This window comes from Polypterus senegalus, chromosome 7, assembly GCF_016835505.1.
Source record: "Polypterus senegalus isolate Bchr_013 chromosome 7, ASM1683550v1, whole genome shotgun sequence".
NCBI classification, from domain to species: domain Eukaryota; kingdom Metazoa; phylum Chordata; class Cladistia; order Polypteriformes; family Polypteridae; genus Polypterus; species Polypterus senegalus.
In genome coordinates, this window is record NC_053160.1 from 1103824 (window position 1) to 1123149 (window position 19326).

Consider the following 19326-nt stretch of genomic DNA (forward strand, 5'->3'; position numbering starts at 1 on the left):
TTCAGGGGGCATCTGGAGCAACACGTGGACTCAGTGGGCTCCTCTCGTCCGCATTATGTTCTTACATGGCTGCCTGGTCAACACGAAGGCCGCTCAGCAGGGGCGCCCCATTCACCATTGGCCTGTGCTCACTGGCCCCACCTCCTGGTCAGCTGACCTTATGACAACGACTACGCGTGTCAGGCCTTATCACGGCCTTGCAGTTCCTTGTGTGTTTGTCTGCTTTTGGGCTAAGAATGACGCCACATCGTGAGGGAAATGAAGATGAACCAGAAATGGAGAGCTGCATACGCCTGATTTGGTGGGATACGTAAAAGGGAAGGTCTGACAAGAGTCCCCCTAATTGCGCTGCCTCGATTATGTCGACCTGTCTTTGAAGTCATTAAAACTAACAAGCAGAAAAGGAGTGAAGCCTCCTGAAAGACCCTTAAGGCAGGCCAGAACCTGTCTAGAGAGAGGCCTCACCCCAGGCCGCCTGATCTCCAAACTCACAGGCAGGCCCCAAAAGGCAAGCTGGCTTTTAAAGTTCAAAGTATCTGTAGAGAATCCCAAACTCTCGAAGGAGAAGAACAATCCAAACAAAAAACTGAACTCAAAATTAGGAGAGACACGTGATGAAGATTCGCCTAAAAAGACAAGTCCCGGTACAGAACAGGAAGTAATCCAAAAACAGAAAAAAAAACAATAAAAACGCAATGACGCGCCACTGAGAGCGCCACTCTCTGACCACAACAGAAAGGCTGAGGGCGGAGCCAGCAGTTGGGATGTCAGAGTGGCCCCGCCTCCTTGGGGCTCCACACACAAAACACAATAACAATAACACACATAAATCAAAGACACAAAGATTAGTACACAAATACCCACTAGAAGGACCGTCAGCACAAGCCATGGGGTTAACCAAGCGTCTCTTAGGATAAAAGTGATCTGATGACAATGAAAGGCGCTAGAAGTCCTTTGGATTAAATGCTTCAGCTCACCACAGAGTCAGTCCCCTTGTTAATGCCCCCCAGGACCCTTTAGTTAGAGTGTTGCAGAGGACAGACAGGCCCTGGTCACACTCTGTGCTTGGCAGGTAAACCACTAGGGGGGCTTCTCAGTGGTCCTCAGCAGACCTTTGATTGCTGGCCTTACCTGGAAGGGTTGCTTGGATGTGGGCAGAAGCCTTTGCGGATGGCTTGACAGTGCAGATGCCACATGGGCTGGAAGGGCATCCCGGGCAGGTTCCTTACCCGGATGGGGGACTCCCAACAGGCATATAGGCAATCTCGGCTCGTTTGGGAAGGAGGGATCAGATCCAGAAGGAAGAACCAATAGGGATGGACAGACAAGAAAGGAAAAGGAAAAGAAAGACGTCAATGGAGGTTTTTTATTCCCTCAGCATGCGAGATGGCAGCAGCCCCAGTAGGAAACCAGCAGGGCATGCTGGGATATGTAGTCCGGCAGAGCAGCCCTGCTGGGGTCACTGGGTGCCACGAGAGGGCGCTATAAAAAAGACAAGCTCCCAGTTATAATGGACTTCCATGAGACCTGAAAGTACTTTCATCGGGCAGTCGCCCTGGCACTGGAATAAAAGGGACCACACTCCGTTAACCAGGCAAGTCGCAGCTGGGTGGGCGAGGAGGGTAGTGCAGTAGGGTGTTTGTGTTTCTGCTTGTGTCACTTTGGGTGGTAATTATAATGAAACCTTCCAGCATTTGAACCCGGGACTGCGCAGGGGCGTTCATGTTGGGTTTTGGGGCTCGCTGACGCCCCTGGTTTTATCACAACAGGTGAGCAATGTGAGGGGCTAACAGGAAGACTTTTGTTATTTTTTGGGTATTTGCTTTGACTGCTCACCTGCTTTGATATCAAAAGCCTTCTCTTCTGGCTGTCACATGGGTTGAGCGCCCCCTACTGTCCACAAGGTCTCCTTTCCGCTGAGACCAGGCAGACGTTATGAAAGGTAACCCCTAGTGACCCCTAGTGGTATGCAGTGGCAGCGTCCTCTCATCCACTGGAGGTAATGACCACAAATGAACTGAGACTGAGAGCGCGCGCTCAACAGATGGCCTCCCTCCGATTGATTTTTGTCGCTTTGTGTCCTAATTGTCGCTGCACAAAACTGTCCATGAAGTGCGGAGATAATGGAGCATATGGGCAGCTTGCTCCACACCTGGATGGCAGTAATGCGAGACCGGAGGAGCCTCGAGCGAGGGCCGTGAGAGATGGATGGCATTTAAACAATATCGCCTCCTAATTACGCCCGAGCTCTCTTTTGCGTAATGATTTATGGCTCCGCGCCGCAGCTGCTGCACCTTCAGCTCTCAGCTTTCCACAAAAAGACGCGTAATTAAAACAACAGGGCGGCAGCGGGCGCAAAGACAAAAGCCTGCGTGAGCCACTATCCAATTGGCTTTGAGCTCCGAGGTGGAAAACCAACAATGCCGGGCACAGGTGGGACCGTCAGAGCCACTGCTTCATTGAAGGGGACCGCCTGGTGCCGCAGCACACTGAAGGGGGCACCACTCAAGGGCATCATTTTGGATTGTAACAGCACAAGGCTTGGGTGACTTCCTGAAGCCACCGACTGGTGCCACTTTGTATCAGTGTATGCCCCACTGCCAGCCTCGGACTGGCAACTGCCACATGATTTGTATGGAAGCCTCTCAGGTGGATCAGCCATCAGTCTGTTGAGACGAGGCCACTCCTTGGCACGGGAGAAAGAAGTGGCCAAACCCAGCGGTGCCCCTAACACCTCCAGAGAAGATGGTAAAGAGGACCATCAAAATAGGGGTGGGGCTGGAAAAGACTGGAAGTGGTGCTGCTTGGTCATGGGGTCTTTAAGAAAGACCTCCAGCAGGACTAAAAAACGGTGGGCCAGCGGTGTGGGAGTATTTGTTTAGAGTTACAATGGAAAAGTTGGGCATTGAAAATAAGTGGAGGCCTTCAGCATTGTAAACTTTAAGTAGCCGTTTAGGTAAAGGTGACTGGTGGCGCAGTGCTTAGCCTCACCACCTGGCCTGGCCTCACCTGGGCGCGACTTGCATGTTGCCCACATGCCCGACACTTTCTGGAAACATCACAAAGGTCTGGCTAACTGGAAACTCTAAATTAGGCTGAGGTGGCAGTGTGAGTGAGTGTGCCTGATGGTGCCATGGCATGCAGTCCATTAGTACTGTAGTTGTGATGCCATGTTGTGACAAACCTGCATTAAACTGGTCAGAAAATGGCTGGATGGGTTCGAACCACATACCAACTGAAGCCAGAAAATAACAGACACTCAAACAATGGTCTAAAATGAACTCGGGTGCCCTCTGTATAGCGCCTTTCACTCTGGGGGCCACAGCACCAAACAATTTAAAATAACTGACGTTGATAAGTATAAGTGGTATAGCGGGTAGACTTTCCGCCTCGTGGGTCCTAGGATCAAGTTTGTTCTTTCTCTGCTTGTCTCCCACAGTTTAGGGACCAAGTAGGTAGGTTTGTGTGGGTGGGTGGGCCGTGTGGTGCCAAATCCAGGTCTGGCTTCTAAAGAAAGCTGAGGGCACAGAATGCTGCTGGCTAACAGCAGTTTTGCCTATGAATTTTTTTAAATGCCCACATTCAACATACTGGCACAGTGACTGGCAGTGTAGGACACGAGTTGTGAAAACAATAACCCAATAGGGCACATGCCCAGCAGTTTGGCACAGGCTGTCTGTAGGCTGGAAGCAGCAAGGATGGGTGGACCCAAACAGAGTCAATCAATCAATCAATCAATCAATCAGTTAATGAATCAATCAGTCTGAAACCGGCTTCATCCGGCTCAATGTCATCGGTGGAGGCAGGAAGAGGACACGGGTTCAAGGCAGGAGGAGGTCATGGACAGAGCCCACCCGCACCATCCTGTCAATCAACCAGACCAACACAGCTTTGGATATGTGGGTGGGGGGGAAATTGAAAGTCCTGACTTGTGTTTGAAGAAGTTTTCCTGTGATATTTCGGAGCGTATTAATTATTATGTTATTGATATTATTTGTGTTTACCTTGTTTTCGGTGACACCATTTTGTGTCTCCATTGCAAGGCCACAGCCACATGTCAGTCACATATACTGGCACTGCATTGTTACTTGATGTCACTGCTGCAACCTATAAAAGACGGCGAGTCACTCTGCTCTGTTTAAGATATGAATGAATCTCCACACCACTGATGTGTGATTTAGGGGATGACAGTTAGGGTCCTTTATGACATTTTGTTTGTTGTTTGCTAGCCTTTATGACTTTCCGGTTTTGACTCCTGTGTGTTCTTTCAACTATTATTTTGATTCTGCCCTTGAATTATTTTTTTTATCTCCAACTCCTTACTTCTGTTGTCCTTTGGCACTGTAGACTGTCACAATAATCTCAAGGAAAAAGCCACACGTGTGGCTTGAGTGTGCAGTCTACTCAGGCATAGCAGCCAGGCATGTGATTTGAACCAAGGACACTGGACCAGTGAGGCCACAGCACTAAACATCAGACTACAGCGGGCTGTGGCCAACTCAAGATGGTGAAAGGGGCTGCAGGCCACAGAAAGGCCCGACCAGAACATCACTAACCTACCTGCCTGCCTCTAAATAGGCCTCACCCCAGGCAGCCAAACTCAAAAGGGCAGGAAAATGGGGCACCAGTGTTTTAAACGTTCAAAACACTCTAAAATACTCCAAAGTGACCGTACACCTTCTGGCTTGAAGGATAAAACAAGACAACAATCCTTAATTATTAAAAAAATATATTCAATAAAAAAAGAAGCACCAGGGAAAAAAGGGCAAAAATACACAAAACGAAAAAGGCCACACAGGACTAACAAGTCAGGACTCCACGAAGAAAGCAAATAAGAACCATCAGGGTGAAAACCAAATGGTACTTACATGAACGGCCTTAACTCCACCATGGACTGTGAAGATGGCGCATTTCTTGTTCCTTTTCTTTATTCATTTGGTTGTTTTTTTATACCTTCTTTTTATGTTACTATTGTTTTTTTTTTTTTTATTATTTTTCTTTTCCTTTCCTAATTTCAAGTCATTGTCTATTCTTTTAATAATAAGTGCATAGGACTGGCGAGCGTTGTTGGGCTGAATGGCCTGCTCTCATCTAGAGTGCTCTGATCTTATGTTCTTACCTGTTGTGTGTGTCACCTGGCGCTGCAGATGTGGCTCCGCCCCCTGGCCTGTATAAGCCTGGACCAGCCTCAGGGTGGCGCTCTTACTTTTGAGTGCACTCGTGTTAGTTGGGGGTCTTGATTTTTTATTTATTTAAGTTTGCAGATGATCACAAGATAGGTGGATTAGCAGATAATTTGGAATCTGTTATATCATTACAGAAGGACTTGGACAGCAGACAGGCTTGGGCAGATTTGTGGAGCATGAAATTTAATGTCAGTAAATGTAAAGAATTACACATAGGAAGTAAAAATGTGAGGTTTGAATACACAATGGGCGGTCGGAAAAACGAGAGTCCACCTTATGAGAAGGATTTAGGAGTCACAGTGGACTCCAAGCTATCAACTTCCCAACAGTGTTCAGAAGCCTTTAAGATGGCTAACAGAGTGTCAGGTTATATAGCGCCTTGATGTGTGGAGTACAAGTCACAGGAGGTTCTGTTCAACCTTTATAACACACTGGTGAGGCCTCATCTTAAGTACTGTGTGCAGTTTTGGTCTCCAGGCTACAAAAAGGACATAACAGCACAAGAGAAGGTCCAGAGAAGAGCGACTAGGCTGATTCCAGGGCTACAAGGGTTGAGTGATGAGGAAAGATTAAAAGAGCTGAGCCTTTACAGTTTAAGCAAAAGAAGATTAAGAGGTGACCTGATTGAAGTGTTTAAAATTATGAAGGGAATTAGTACAGTGGATCGAGACTGTGATTTTAAAATGAGCTCATCAAGAACACAGGGACACAGTTGGAAACTTGTGAAGGGTAAATTTCACACAAACATTAGGAAGTTTTTCTTTACACAAAGAACGACAGACACTTGGAATAAGCAACCAAGTAGTGTAGTAGACAGTAAGACGTTAGGGACTTTCAAAACTCGACTTGATGTTTTCTTGGAGGATACAAGTGGACAGGACTGGCGAGCTTTGTTGGGCTGAATGGCCGGTTCTCGTCGAGATTGTTCTAATGTTCTAATTCTAATTCTATTGTGAGTACCCTTGAGAGTGACGTTCTGCTTTATGATCGCCGCTTTGGATTACAGACCCGGTTGTGTTTACATTCTGTGATTGGCTTTTTAAAAGTGATTTTTAACCCTTTACTCACTACAGTATACGCAGTTTCTTGTATTGGGAATCTGTCATTTTCTTACATTTGTTAAAAATATTTTTTAATAATTGTTATTTATAATGTATTTTATTTTATTAGAATTTTCTTGTATTATGAATCTGTCATTTGTCTTGTATTATCTTTATTTTTTTTATAATTTTCAATTTTCTTTAATTTTGTAGTATTTTTCTTGTATTTTCTTTTTTTAAAGAATTTTTAATAATTCATATTTTTTTATTTTCTTGCATTAGGAATCTGTCATTTTTCTTGTATTTTTCTTTATTTTTAAATTAATTTTTAATAATGTTTTAATAATTGTTTTACATTTGTTTTCTTGTATTAGGAATCTGTAATTTTTTTGAATTTTCTTTATTTTTTAATAATTTGAATCATTTGTTTTTATAATTTAATATAATTTAATTTATTTTCTAAAATAATTTTTAATGTTTTAAATCATCATCATCATTTTTTTTTGCTTGACTTCCCTGTCTTTCTCTTGTATGAGGGATGTGTCAGGTTTCGCTTACCCAACAGAGAGTTTTGGGGTCGGTCACACAGGGCTTGTGGAGTCATGGCAGGTTAAGGGCCCTTACTCAAGGGCCCAGCGGAGTGGCACTCCTTCTGTCACTGCCAGGTTTTTAGCCAGAGAGCCACCACGCCGCCCTACGGGTTAAAGATTTTACATAAACATCTCGGTTCCAGTCTTTTGTCGTTGTCTTCTTTCTAAATGTATTGTAATACATTCTTTCACTTTACTGTGTTGTGACTCAGGAGTTCCAAAAGCCCAGAAGTCCCAGAAATACCAGTTCAAGGGGTGGTGGTTGCTGTTCAAATCCCAGTCAGATTCAAACGGGGCCCAGAAGACTCTTTATAAAATAAAAAGGCTGTCCACTACAAGAAGCTCCTATGAGCACAAAACAAATCGCAAGTCAAACCACAGCAAACACAGAATCCCACGGTGAAGTCACGAGCAGAGCACACGTTCCAAAAATCCAGGAAAGCACAGAAGCAAAAGGGCACAGCAACACACAAGTCGACCCTCCACTCCCTCGTCCATTCGAATTGAACCACCAGGGAGGACAGAAGGGCCTCCAATCTAGAGAGGGTATGAGGGCGGTTCCTGGCAGTGATTGACAGGTGGCCCCGCCCCTTGATGGGACATAAGCAAATAAACACAAAGGACAAGGCACATCATAAACAAAAGAAACACAAATACAAATGAATGGCACACAAATGGGCAGAAGAGACACGAGACGCGACTTTGAACCTCAGCCAAGGGAGAAACGCTGGCCGAAATTGGACATCTGTTCTGTGTTTCTGCTTCCCTTCTCCCTTTTCGAGTCTTGGCTTCATTTTGGTTTGACGGGCCGTGTAGTCTGGAGCCAGGCCGATTAATAGGCCTGAAGGCCCCGTTTTTGAATAAGAGGCCGCTTTTCAGTCTTGTGAGCCAGCAAGTTGTAATAAAACTCAAACACAACTGCGTCATTAGAGACGGACTCGGGTATCGGACTCTGCTTCGGCGCCTTTCTTGTCTTCTTTCCAGAGCTCTGCACTCACCTCTCACAGTCAGCGTTCCAGTCCTCGGCCTCTCGCTGTGCCTCCGCAGTGCATCTAAAACAACAAAAAACAAACATACGTTATACAGTATATATATAACATGATCTGTACATCAGAGGAGGTCGAGATCGGCGGCCCCCAAGCCTGTCTTTGTCATTCTAACACACGCCGTTTGCCTCTTGCTATGCACCTGCTGCTTTTCTACTTGGTATGTCGAGTGTGTGGCACCAAGTTGAATTGCTCCACGAGTGAATGCTTGACTCCATGCAGGGACCATTTAAGCCAAAGACCCGGGTGGTGTACCATGTTAGCCATTATGGATGCTGTGAGATGTTAAGCCAAAGGACCCCTTTAATTGGCCAACTACAAAGATTGCAATATGCCAGCTTTCAAGGCAACTTTAGCCCCTTCTGCACTACAAGCCAAAAACCCACAACAGCCAGCCAGTCAGTCAGTCAGTCATCGTCCAACCCACTATATCGTAACACAGGGTCATGGGGGTCTGCTGGAGCCAATCCCAGCCAGCACAGGGTGCCAGCCCACCGCAGGGCACACACACACACACACACACACACTAGGGGACAATTAACCTGCATGTCTCTGGACTGTGGGAGGAAACCCACGCCGACACGGGGAGAACATGCAAACTCCACACAGGGAGGACCCGGGAAGCAAACCCAGATGGGTCTCCTAACTGCGAGGCAGCAGCGCCACCCACTGTGCCACCGTGCCACGCAACCCCAATAGCAACATGACAAGACACCAAGCTGCTCTCTGGTCAGACACATAACTGCTGCTGACCTCCTGAAGACCACAGAAATATGAGATGCAACCTTAAAAAAAAAAGGAAGGACCACCTGTTTCCTCCTCTCCTCATTTGCATGACCCCTTGGCGTTTTTGGTTTTCACCCTCTAAGGAGCCCTTCGAAGACGGACATCATGCAGGCGCCTTGGAGTAGGACAGGTCTGAGAGACAACTAAACCACAGCTGAAATGAGCCCACCTGACTCCTTTACAAGAAACATCCAACAACAGCCTGCCCACCTTCACAGCTACTGGTCCCCAGTGAAGCCGCAGCTCTTAAAATGGGGGCACAATCGGCACACGACTTTCATGGCTTGTATGAAACCCTTTTCTTGTGGTGACAAAAATACCAAAGTTTATCAAAAAGTTTATCAAAGTTTATCAAAGTTTATCAAAAAGTTTATCAAAGTTTATCAAATCCGCTTTCCTCTTTCAAATCTCTCAGCAAAGTCCAGGGTCATCTTAATGGACGGCCTTTTACTTCCTGAATCGCTCCTCTGCTGTTTATTGGGAATGCTTGGCACACTAACCTGAGCCTGTCTTCATGGGGGCACCTCGGAGTGGGACGTGTCTGGGACCACCGAAAGCAAAAGAAAAAGCTCCAAAAGTGCCAGAGAAGCAACCAAAGCACAGGCTGGCGAGATGAGCTCGTTGAAAACCAGCCTGGCCGGCCAACTGCTCAGACGTGTCATTGGCCCCGCCCTTCAGCGGACAACAGAAACACGAGGGGCGTCGCCGAGACCGGACGTGCAAATGGCCGACTGCTCTCATTGTTTGTAGGAAGTCTCTGACTCTGTTGGTGTCACAAAGACCCCCTTCTCAGTGAGTCCGGGGTCATTTTAAGGGGCCATTGACCCTTCTACAGTGCACCGGTCACTTTACTTTTCTTTTTTGAGTGTGTCACACCATCCTAAATAGCTGTCATTGCTGCTGGGGGTCTCAGAGAAAAGACCAGAAACATTAATCAGGACTAACAATCAGCTTCCACCTTTCACCTCCATCTTTAATGGTGTCACAAAGGCCAAGTAGGTGTTGGCTCTTTAAGTTTAAACAAATGCCATCTCCTTATTACAACTCACCTGTCGCTTTTCTGTTTCTGTCTTGCGCCCGATACTTTCTGGAATGGGCACATCCCCGGATTGATGGATGTAATCATTAAATATCGTTTTCAGAGATATTGTGGGAAGGTGTCCTCAGAATTGAATGGATGTTTCAGGCAATTCACAACACAGTGAAGTCCAACGATTTCTCTCCGTGATGATATCTCGTACTGCCACCTGGTGGAATCTTCCAGATTTTTCTAAAACACGCGCCCAAGTCTAAACAGTAAAACTCTGGCGGAGCAGCGGCATCTGGTGAAGCACATGTTGCGTCACCGTTTTTACGAAACCTCCATCTTTAATGGTGTCACAAAAGGCCGAGTAGGTGTTGGCTCTCAAGAACTGCGGACAAATGCAGTGTTGTTTTAAACAAATGCCATCTCCCTATTGCATCACACTGGTTGCTTTTCTATCAGTGCCCAAGTGTGTCACGCCAACACAAATGGCTCTCTTTGTTGCTGGTCTCAAGTGGAGGACAGAACAATGAAGAGCAGCACTAAACGTCATCTTTTCAATGTTTTCGTGAAATCTCAATTTTTTTTATTTTTTATTTTTGGTGATGTCCCCCTCATAAAAAAACAAAACTCCAGGCAGGTGAAAGAGACCAAAGGCAGGTGGAAGAGAGCGGAACGGAGATCAGTGAATCAAGTGGCCTTTTAGAACCCTGCAGGAGACGAGGCGCCCGCCTTTGATCCCTTTCAGCGGCACATCGTTTGATCTTTGTGAATCTGCTCTCCCGAGGTGAGCGCGTCCTCTTGCTGCTCCCGTCCCTCAGCTTGCATGTACTTCTGAACTGCTGATTCAAGGCTCGTGTCCCCATCTTGAGGGGTCTTGTTGACTCCCACAGCTAACCGCTCGAGTGGTGCCACCCACACCAAGTTCATACACTGGTGACTTGTTAGTTTAAGTAGGGAGCCGAGTTGAACTCTATAGACTTAATGGTGCTTGGACTTGAACCCAGGGCTGTGAAGAAGCAGCAGTGTCCATTCGCACGGCTTATTCTCAAATCTGTTTAAGCCGATTTAGGGGGCCGAGGTCTGCACGACAGGAAACTCTCACTCTCGCTCTCACCGATATCCCTTACGAGCTGCCAGTCAACCTAACCTGAGCATCTTTGGTGATTTGAGAAGGAAAACCCAAAGTGCACTGGGACAAGATTTGAACCTGGGACACCAGCAGCACAAACCAGTGAGCCGACAAATTCACGGAACTCTCCAAGGGGCTTCTTTCCACACCTGTACTGTACTGACTGACCTGACATTTGGGCATCTTCTAGTGGACCCCCCTCCCCCCATGTGCCCCTGGCACTCACTCTGCTAACCCCCTCCAGACTTTAAAGACCATCTCATCTTCATGTCCCTCCACTTTCTCCAGACTTCCCTCATCGCTCAGACTCACTCCACTGCCTGGGATTTCAGGAGATTATTTCTATTAGGGACTCTGGCTGGCATGATTACAGGGTGAAGCATTAACATTTAAATCAAAAAGGGCCGCGGTGTGGCATTGTGTTAAAAATGGAGCGGCAGCACGAATGGAGGCGCGAGCCGCAGGAGACGGCGAGTGTCGATTCACAACCCAAGCTGATGACTTGGTGGCTTTGTTTTGGGTTTTTTTTTTTCTCCATTTCTGTTTCCTTATCCGTTAAAAGAACAGTTAGAAAAAAAAAATAGAGATGGCGAAAAAAAAAGAAAAACAAAAAAAAAAAGAGCAAACCAATGCCAAGCAGACGCTGGCACTCGACTGGCGCTCTCCTCCACAGAAATGTCTTTGTGAGATTGTTGGCAGACAAAATGAAATCTAAACAGCAGCTAATGACAAACTGCTTCCCATCTGGTAATGCGCTAATCAGCAACACTGAGTGGAGAAGGCACAGAAGACAAAGCAGGAGCTGGCAGCGGCGGGGGCGCCGGGACACGTTGGTGGGCTGCGGAAAGCCTGAAAGTGGGTTAGGAAAAGAAAAAAAACAGAGGGAGAGAGAAAAAATAAGAAAGAAAGAAATCTGTAATAATGTCCAGTACGAAAGGCGCTATATGGAAAAAAGAAAGAAATACCATCATAAAGAGCTAAATAACAGTAGTTGTTATGAAAGGTACTCTATTTCAAACAAACAAAAAGTCATATCTTTATATAGAAATGTCCAATATGAAAGACTCTATATCAAAGAAAGAAAGAAAGAAAGAAAGAAAGAAAGAAAGAAAGAAAAAGCTATATAAGAGAGAGCTCCTTATGAAAGGCACTGCAGAAAAGAAAGAATATCAGAGTCATTTTCTAGCACACTCAGGCCTGCGCAGGGTCACGGGGGTCTTCTATAGCCTCTCCCACCTAGCTGAGGGTGCAAATCAGGAACAAACCCTGGACGGGACGCTAGTCCATTGCAATGGAAACACACACACACACCTCACCCACACACCGGGGCCAGCTTAGGATCGCCAATTTACTTAACCTCAATGTCTTTGGACTTTAGGAAACCCATAAAGACACGGGGAGAACATGCAGACTCCATGCTGGGAGGACTCACAATGTGAATCTGGTCTGCTTAGTGGAAGGCAGCAGTGATACCGCTGAGCCACCGCGTACAGATCTGATCATTATGAAAGCCACTGTATGGAAAAAATAAATCATAAAGTGCTATAAATTTATATTATTAGTATCCATTTTGAAAGGAAGCATATGAGAGAAAGAAATACCATCATAAAGTGTCATATGCTGAAGTCAATTATGAAAGGCTGAGAGAAAGAAAGAAAGAAAGGGCTATAAAACAGCATCCATTATGAAAGGTGCTATATGGGAGAAAGAAAATCATTAAGTGCTACAGTGTGGTCTTCATTATGAAATGCACTACATCAGGGGTGTCCCAAACCAGTCCTGGTGGGCCGCAGTGGCTGTAAGTTTTCATTCTAACCAACTTCTTAATTAGTGAGCAGTTTTTGCTGCCTTCATTTTAATTGACGTGACTCGGACCCCCTTAAGATGTTTCTTTTTCCTTAGCGAGCAGCCAAACAATAAGGAGACACAAAACAAGCGGTCACATGACCAGCTCACCTGAAAGTAAAGAAGAAGGTGAAGATCTCGGTCATGTTGGTCTGCTCAGGTCACCAAAACATCATGATGGTGGTCTCAGAAAAAAAAAAAAAAACAGAAAATCCACCGTCTGCTGTGGCAGAACGAGAGCAGCGAACACTCCGGATATTCAATAGCAGCAAGAATTGGCGTGTCCTGTTCAGAAAGCGGACGCCACTTGAGACGGCCTTCCCCTCGCCCAAACACTAACCTTAAGGTCAATAAAATAGGTCCCTGATGTTAAGCCACGATTTTAGGGCTAAGATGATACCAGAAATGAGAAATCTACTTATATACCTAATCTTAATTATTGTGAAACAACCAAGTGACGTCCACTTTCTGAACAAGAGCCGAATTGGTTTCTCATTAAGAAACTGGTTGGAGTCAAACTGGCTGGAGTTTGACGTTCCAGTTCAGCTGCTCATCTGTTGCATTTCTGTTTGGCTGCCATTTCATGAAGAAACAAATCAATTTAGAGGAGTGAATCCTTAAAAACAGAAAAAGGACTTAATTAGCAGTGAAAACAGATTAGGAAAAGGGGTGAGAATGAAAACCTGCAGCGCTTACGGCCCACCAGGACCGGAGTTGGACACTCCTTCACTACATGGAATAAAGAAAGAAAGGGCTATAAAGCAGTGTTCATTATGAAAGGTGCTAAAAAAAAATAAATAAAGAAAGAAGGAAGCTGCTAGACATTGTAGTGCCCACCATAAAGGGCACAATATGAAAAACAAAGAAAAAGATGAAAGAAATTCTTAAAATGCTGTATAGTAGTGTCCTTTATAAAAGATTGCTATAAAAGAAAGAAAGAACTGTGTAATAATGTCCAGTATGAAAGGTGCCATATAAAAGAAAAAGTGTGGGGTGCTGTGGAGGTTCAGGTGGGCACCCCCTTGTGGTTGTGAAGCGTCGCTGCCCTGTGCCCTGGCCTTGGTGGGTCTCTCTCTCTCTCTCTCACTCTCACTTTTAAACCAAACGCCTTGAGGGGCAGCTGCAGCTCCCCCTGCCTGTAGGCTGAAGGACAACATCCTGCTTTACTAACACCAAACCCCCCTACACCGGCACCCCGGCACGCAAGCACATTGATGGGTCTTAATTGTTTCACTCAAGTGGAGAGGAAATCTAAATGGTTTGAAATGCGTGCAATTATCGATTCATCATCCACTGCCATCTGGCAGGCAGCAAGTTGTCAGCAATTTAATGATGACGCTTAATAACGGCAACGCTTTCAAGAAGGTCCATCCGTCCATTTTTGAACCCATTTAATGCAATTCAGAGTCAGAGTTGCCTGGCACGGGGCCTGTGGGAGAGAAAGCAGGTCCGGGAGACGGAGGGACTGATGAGTGTGTTATGCGAGAGAAAAGCAGCAGTGAGCACGAAATGAGCAGCACGAGACACAAATCAAATGAAATCAAATATCAGAGTGAGACGCTGCCATCCATATTGGGAAGCGCGTATTCCAGTTCAGGGGCCGACCCACGCAGAACTGGACACCAGACAGGAACTGAACCCGAAATCGAATCACGCGAGGAGGCGCCACGCATTTTACAGGAATAAAAACAAGTTTAGTTAGGTGAACGGGACAGCGCCGTTAGATAAAGTAAACCGTGCAACTGTACTTTGCAGCTACGAGTGGGTGTTGTGTCCTTGCGCAGTGTGAAGGGTGTGTCCATTCGGTGGGCTGGCGAGTGAAGAAGAAGCGCACCTACCTACCTACCTACCTGCCGCCCGCCGGCTTCCTCCCTGTCCCCTGCTGAGGTGGACGGCCGCGCGCTTTCGTACCCGCAGGACTGCAGCGAGGGCGAGCGCGCTGAAAAAGGCGGGCAGGCAGAGTAGAAAGCGGAAGCCGCGCGTGGACGCAGGAGTTCTGCGACCCGCGCTCGGGAAACGGGTTACTTTTAATATCGTTAAAACTCCCCTAAAATCCATTATTTGGTCATCTGGATTTGAGTACGTTAAGCAAAAATATTTCAAATGATTTTTACTCAAAATTGACCATTTTAATTTTCATTGTTGACCTTTGCCCCAGCTGTGACGTTAACTTAGGCGCGCCTTTTCTTCATTTTGATCTTAATTCGGATGAGGAGAACTGCGTGAAAAGTGAGTTCTGGTTTGGAAGACGTTGTTTTAGATGTCCTTGAGTCACATAGCTTATGAGTAAGGTGGTTATAAATACTGTACGTACGTTAAGTCGTTCTGCTGTAACTCGTGCTTTGCTGTCTCCCTGGCGTGCGTTTGAGGGATGAAGGGGGGTTGGCAAGGGGTGTCTTGCGATTTTCACTCGTTATTAAAGTTTTATTGGGTTCTTTTTACACAGTCTGCCTATGTATGTATGTATGTGTGTGTGTGTGTGTGTGTGTGTGTGTGTGTGTGTGTGTGTGTGTGTGTGTGTGTGTGTGTTTTTGTTCAAGGTTTCAGTTTATTATTAGGAAAGGCGCTAAAAGAAAGAAATTCTTTATGTGCTATATAGCAGTGCTCATTACGAAAGGAACTATAAAACGGAAAATGGAGACCGTCATAAAGTGCTACATCATTATGTCCAATAGTAAAGGAGCTCTAAGAAAGAAAGGAAAAATGAAAGTAATCCTTAAAATGCCGTGTAGTCGTGTCGGTTATGAAAGGCACTACATGAAGAATCGAGTGCTCTGTGAGTGGAGGATCGGATGGGCGCCACCTTCTGGTTTAGATGTGCCACTGCGAGGGGTATCCCATGGGATCCTTAAAACGTTCCTTTACAACTGAGGTTAAAACACAATGAAGTAAGCAGTCTTTAAAAACCGAGTTTTCGTTTACGACGCACGACCGCATGCACTATAGCAAACTGTTTTACACGCTACATCCAGCAATTCACATCCGCGACAAACATGCGTCTTCTTAGATACTCCTGCACTTTGTACACACCGCCCTCCCACCTCGCTACCACCGTGGTCGGGTGTCTTGGTGGATTATATATAGAAAGGAAATGAAAGATCTACGTGAGTCACAGGTGCATCTGGTCTGTACAAAGACGACAACGACTCGAGTGACGAGGTAGGCTAGGGTTACCACTTTTAATACAAAAAAATAAGGGACGCGCAATTTCATTCTCAAATACGGGACGATTCCGTATTTTAAAGGACGGGTGGCAACCCTATCACAGAGAACGCTCTCCGACAAATTGTGCAGTTGGCTTGATAACAATTTCCGCTAACACTCTGCAGCCAAGTATTTGTTTCCTCCCACTCTCTGCGGTATTTTTGCAGCCGCTTGCGTTTAAGCTCTGAAACTTTAAGACGCGGGGGGTTACCTGGAGAAGCATCTGCCATTTTTTTAATATTACTCTCTGCCAACACTTTGCAGACTCTACTTAAAAGACCCGCCCTCCTCACTGGACAGTTAAAAAGACCAATCAAACTAACGATGACATCAAGTATTACCCAATCAAAAGTAGGAAAGGAGGCATCTTCATAAAATGCGTGTGGGATGATTTGCATGAGACGCTGCTTTAAAAAAATGATAAAAAAAATACGGGACAAAACCCATCCCGTATTGATTCAAAACGGGACGCGCAATTTCATTCTCAAATACGGGACGATTCTGTATTTTAAAGAACGGGTGGCAACCCTAAGGTGGGCACATGAGCAGGCAGTGTATACTGAACGAGAAATCGGCAGACTAGCATGACGGAGGGAGCGGAGTGGCCGTCCTTCTCTCCTCCCGTTCCACCCTGAGCGCCGCACGGACGATTGTGTGTTCGTTCGTTCCGTGCATTGGTTTAAACCCAATGAAGGAGGCAGTCTTTAAAAACCAATAAGCCCTGTGCCTCTGTTTCATTACCGTCTCACCTGCTTCACCAATGCAGGCCCCGCAACAGGGCAGCCAACCGGGTAACCAAAGTCTTTGGGTTCAGGGGGCAGTATGGTTACAAAGCTGAAACTTAAAGGAATTGACGGAAGGGCACCACCAGGTGTGAAGCCTTTCGCTTCATTTGACTCAACACAGGACACCTCACCCGGCCCGACACAGACAGGATTGACAGATTGATAGCTCTTTCTCGATTCTGTGGGTGGTGGTGCCTGGCAGTTCTTAGTTGGTGGAGCGATTTGGCTGCTTATTTCTGAAAACGAACGAGACTCCTGCCTGCTAAATAGTTACATGACTCAACAGCGGTCAGCGTCCAAATTCTTAGACGGACAAGTGGCTTTCAGCCACGTGAGATTGAGCATTAAGAGGTCTGTGATGCACTTGTATGTCCGGTACTGCACGCGCGCTACACTGAATGGATCAACGTGTGTCTACCCGGCGCGGGGAGCCGTGCGTAAGCCGTTGAACCTCATTCGTCATAGAGACCGTGGCTTCCAATTGTTCCCCACGAACGAGAAATTCCCAGTACGTGCGGGTCATACGCTCGCACTGATTACGTCCCTGCCCTTTGTAAAGCCCCCCATGGTCGGGTGACTTGGTGGATTATATATAAAAAAGCAGCCGGAACCGCAAAGAACAATGAAAAATCAACGTGGAAACCGACTGAGGCGTGTTTTGAAAATGAACAGTCAACGTGACTCACAGGTGCGTTTGGAGTGTACACAGGTAGGGAGTTGGGGGTGGGCACATAAGCGGGCAGTGCGTACTGAACGAGCGCCGTTCAACCCCGTCCTTCGCTTTGGAAGGAGAAAGCGCAACGGCGCTCCTCCGGTTTTCAGTCATGGACAATTGTATGTTGGTTCATACCGTGCATTGTTGCAATGTTACTTTTCTTGGTGGTTTATTAAATTACGGATTTTTCAAATGTTTCTTTTTTCCTCTGTGCTTAAAACTCATTTAAAAAGCGGCCTGATTATGCGGTGTATGCTACGCCGCGGGTTGGCTAGTACCTTTTGTTGATTCCCATTTTGTGAGTTTGCATTCACATTCTGTAGAAGAGAGTGGGTGTAAACTGATGGGTGTCACCAGTTTCTACTTCAGCCCTCCTGCCTGCAGCGCCAGTTGATGACTGAAGGCCATTTGAACATCAGCCTGACTGACCCCCGGCGCCAACATACCACAGTGCGGACTGGTGAGCACATCTCGGATGATGCTGTCTGTGTAGGTAAGGTCCGGGAAGAGGGGGTTTGACCCCAGTCAGTTGACGTTCTCACCCCGATGAGCTTCTAAGAGGCTTAGAGAGACTTGCAGCCATCACATCAGTGTGGGATCGACAGTACGAGCAGAGCGTGGCCTCGGGGTTAAGTTCATGAGCGCGTGGGCTGCGGGGGGCTGCAGAAGTTCTCAACCTGTGACCCTCCTCACTCAAACTCCTGGACGTCACTGCCACACAATCTCAATTCACTTGCAGCAGTCTTTCCTATGATGTTTACTCCACTCAATAAAGATAATTTTCTTATGACTGCAGTATATGTGAATCCGCTCACTAGAATATTTTTTTTGATGCCTCATGAGTGATTCTGAAGGTCGTGCCATGTTAGACTGTTTTGCCAGTAATGTTTCAGTCTTAGCCTTCATTTAAATAACCTTAGCGATTTTGGGTCAGTTGGCGTTGTGCTCGCGTGAAGTCCAGTCACCTAATGTGACATCCCCAGTGACTCAGTCCAACTGGCTCCCCCTGACGTGCCACTCAAACAGGTTTGATTTCACCTGTAGTTGTAGGGGCGGGGCATGTGTGCATGTGAGAGCTGACAGCCAATGAACACTCAGTACAATGATGTGGTGAAGAATGAGGAACATGGCTGTATGAGACCCCACAAAGAGAAGAGAAGCTTGTCTGTCTGATGTCTCATGTTTAACGTACCACCACAGAACGGAACAAAAAAAAAGAAGGGTGGCTGCACTCGCTGTACCCGTTAACCCTTTCAAAGGCGCTGGCTCCATCAAGCCAGTCAGAAAAAGGGACAGGCACTGCAACGCTGGAAAGTTGCCACTCAGTCACTAATAGTGATGTGGCCAGCGATTTACAATCATGCCAACTTCAAGATCAGCGACTACTCTCAGCAAACCCATCGATGGGAATCTGCTTAATGTAACATCAGCTTACTGACAGGAAATGAAGAAGGACTAAAATTAGGGGGTGAGGCATGCAAAAGAGGAGGAGCAACTGTAACCAAGAGGCAGAGCATTCACAATCCAAGAGTCCTAAAATATGAAGATGAAGGGGCAACACACACAATAAGTGTTAGATGGCAGTTCAGTTTGATGCCACTCTTTATTTTGGGCACACACAACCCAACTTTCTTAGCAGTGTGCCCAGTTGAGCCCTGTTTTTGGATGGTAACCCACAATCAGAACTCCATTGTGCCATCACTTGCATGTCTCCTGACTCTAAAGAATTCATCACAGAAAGTTCACTAAACATTTGATATTCAGGAAGGGTTTGCAGTTTTATTAAGACAGTGTGATGTAATGCGTGTGCTTGTTATCATCTTTGAAGGGTTGTTTTTCATCCTTGCGTTTGTTTTCTGTTTGTTTGATGAATTGTGCCTCTTCATCATGTGTATTGTGGGTGGAGTCCAAAGGAGGTGAAGCCACTCTGGCGTCACAGCTGCTGGCTCCTCCTCCTCCTGGCTCTAAATACC

The 19326-nt window shown here is 46.3% G+C and overlaps 2 protein-coding genes across 3 annotated transcripts in view; one reads left to right on the forward strand and one right to left on the reverse strand.

Moving 5' to 3' along the window:
• The window catches only part of lingo2 (leucine rich repeat and Ig domain containing 2), a 578579-nt gene that overhangs the window by 100600 nt on the left and 458653 nt on the right, over positions 1-19326 (forward strand). The gene's annotated exons all lie outside the window — the stretch shown is intronic.
• Positions 6775-15174, reverse strand: LOC120532272. Its single transcript, XM_039758140.1, has 2 exons — positions 14500-15174; positions 6775-7868 (listed from the first exon to the last, which is right to left on the reverse strand). Exons 1-2 carry the CDS (start codon positions 14705-14707, stop codon positions 7354-7356), a joined length of 723 nt encoding a protein of 240 aa, XP_039614074.1. The 5' UTR covers positions 14708-15174; the 3' UTR covers positions 6775-7353.

Coding starts and splice junctions, on each gene's coding strand:
- LOC120532272 (XM_039758140.1), bottom strand. CDS start 14,707: ATGGATTTTAGGGGAGTTTTAACGATATTAAAAGTAACCCGTTTCCCG. Junction 7,869..14,499: donor AGGAAGCCGGCGGGCGGCAG/GTAGGTAGGTAG, acceptor TTGTTGTTTTAG/ATGCACTGCGGAGGCACAGC.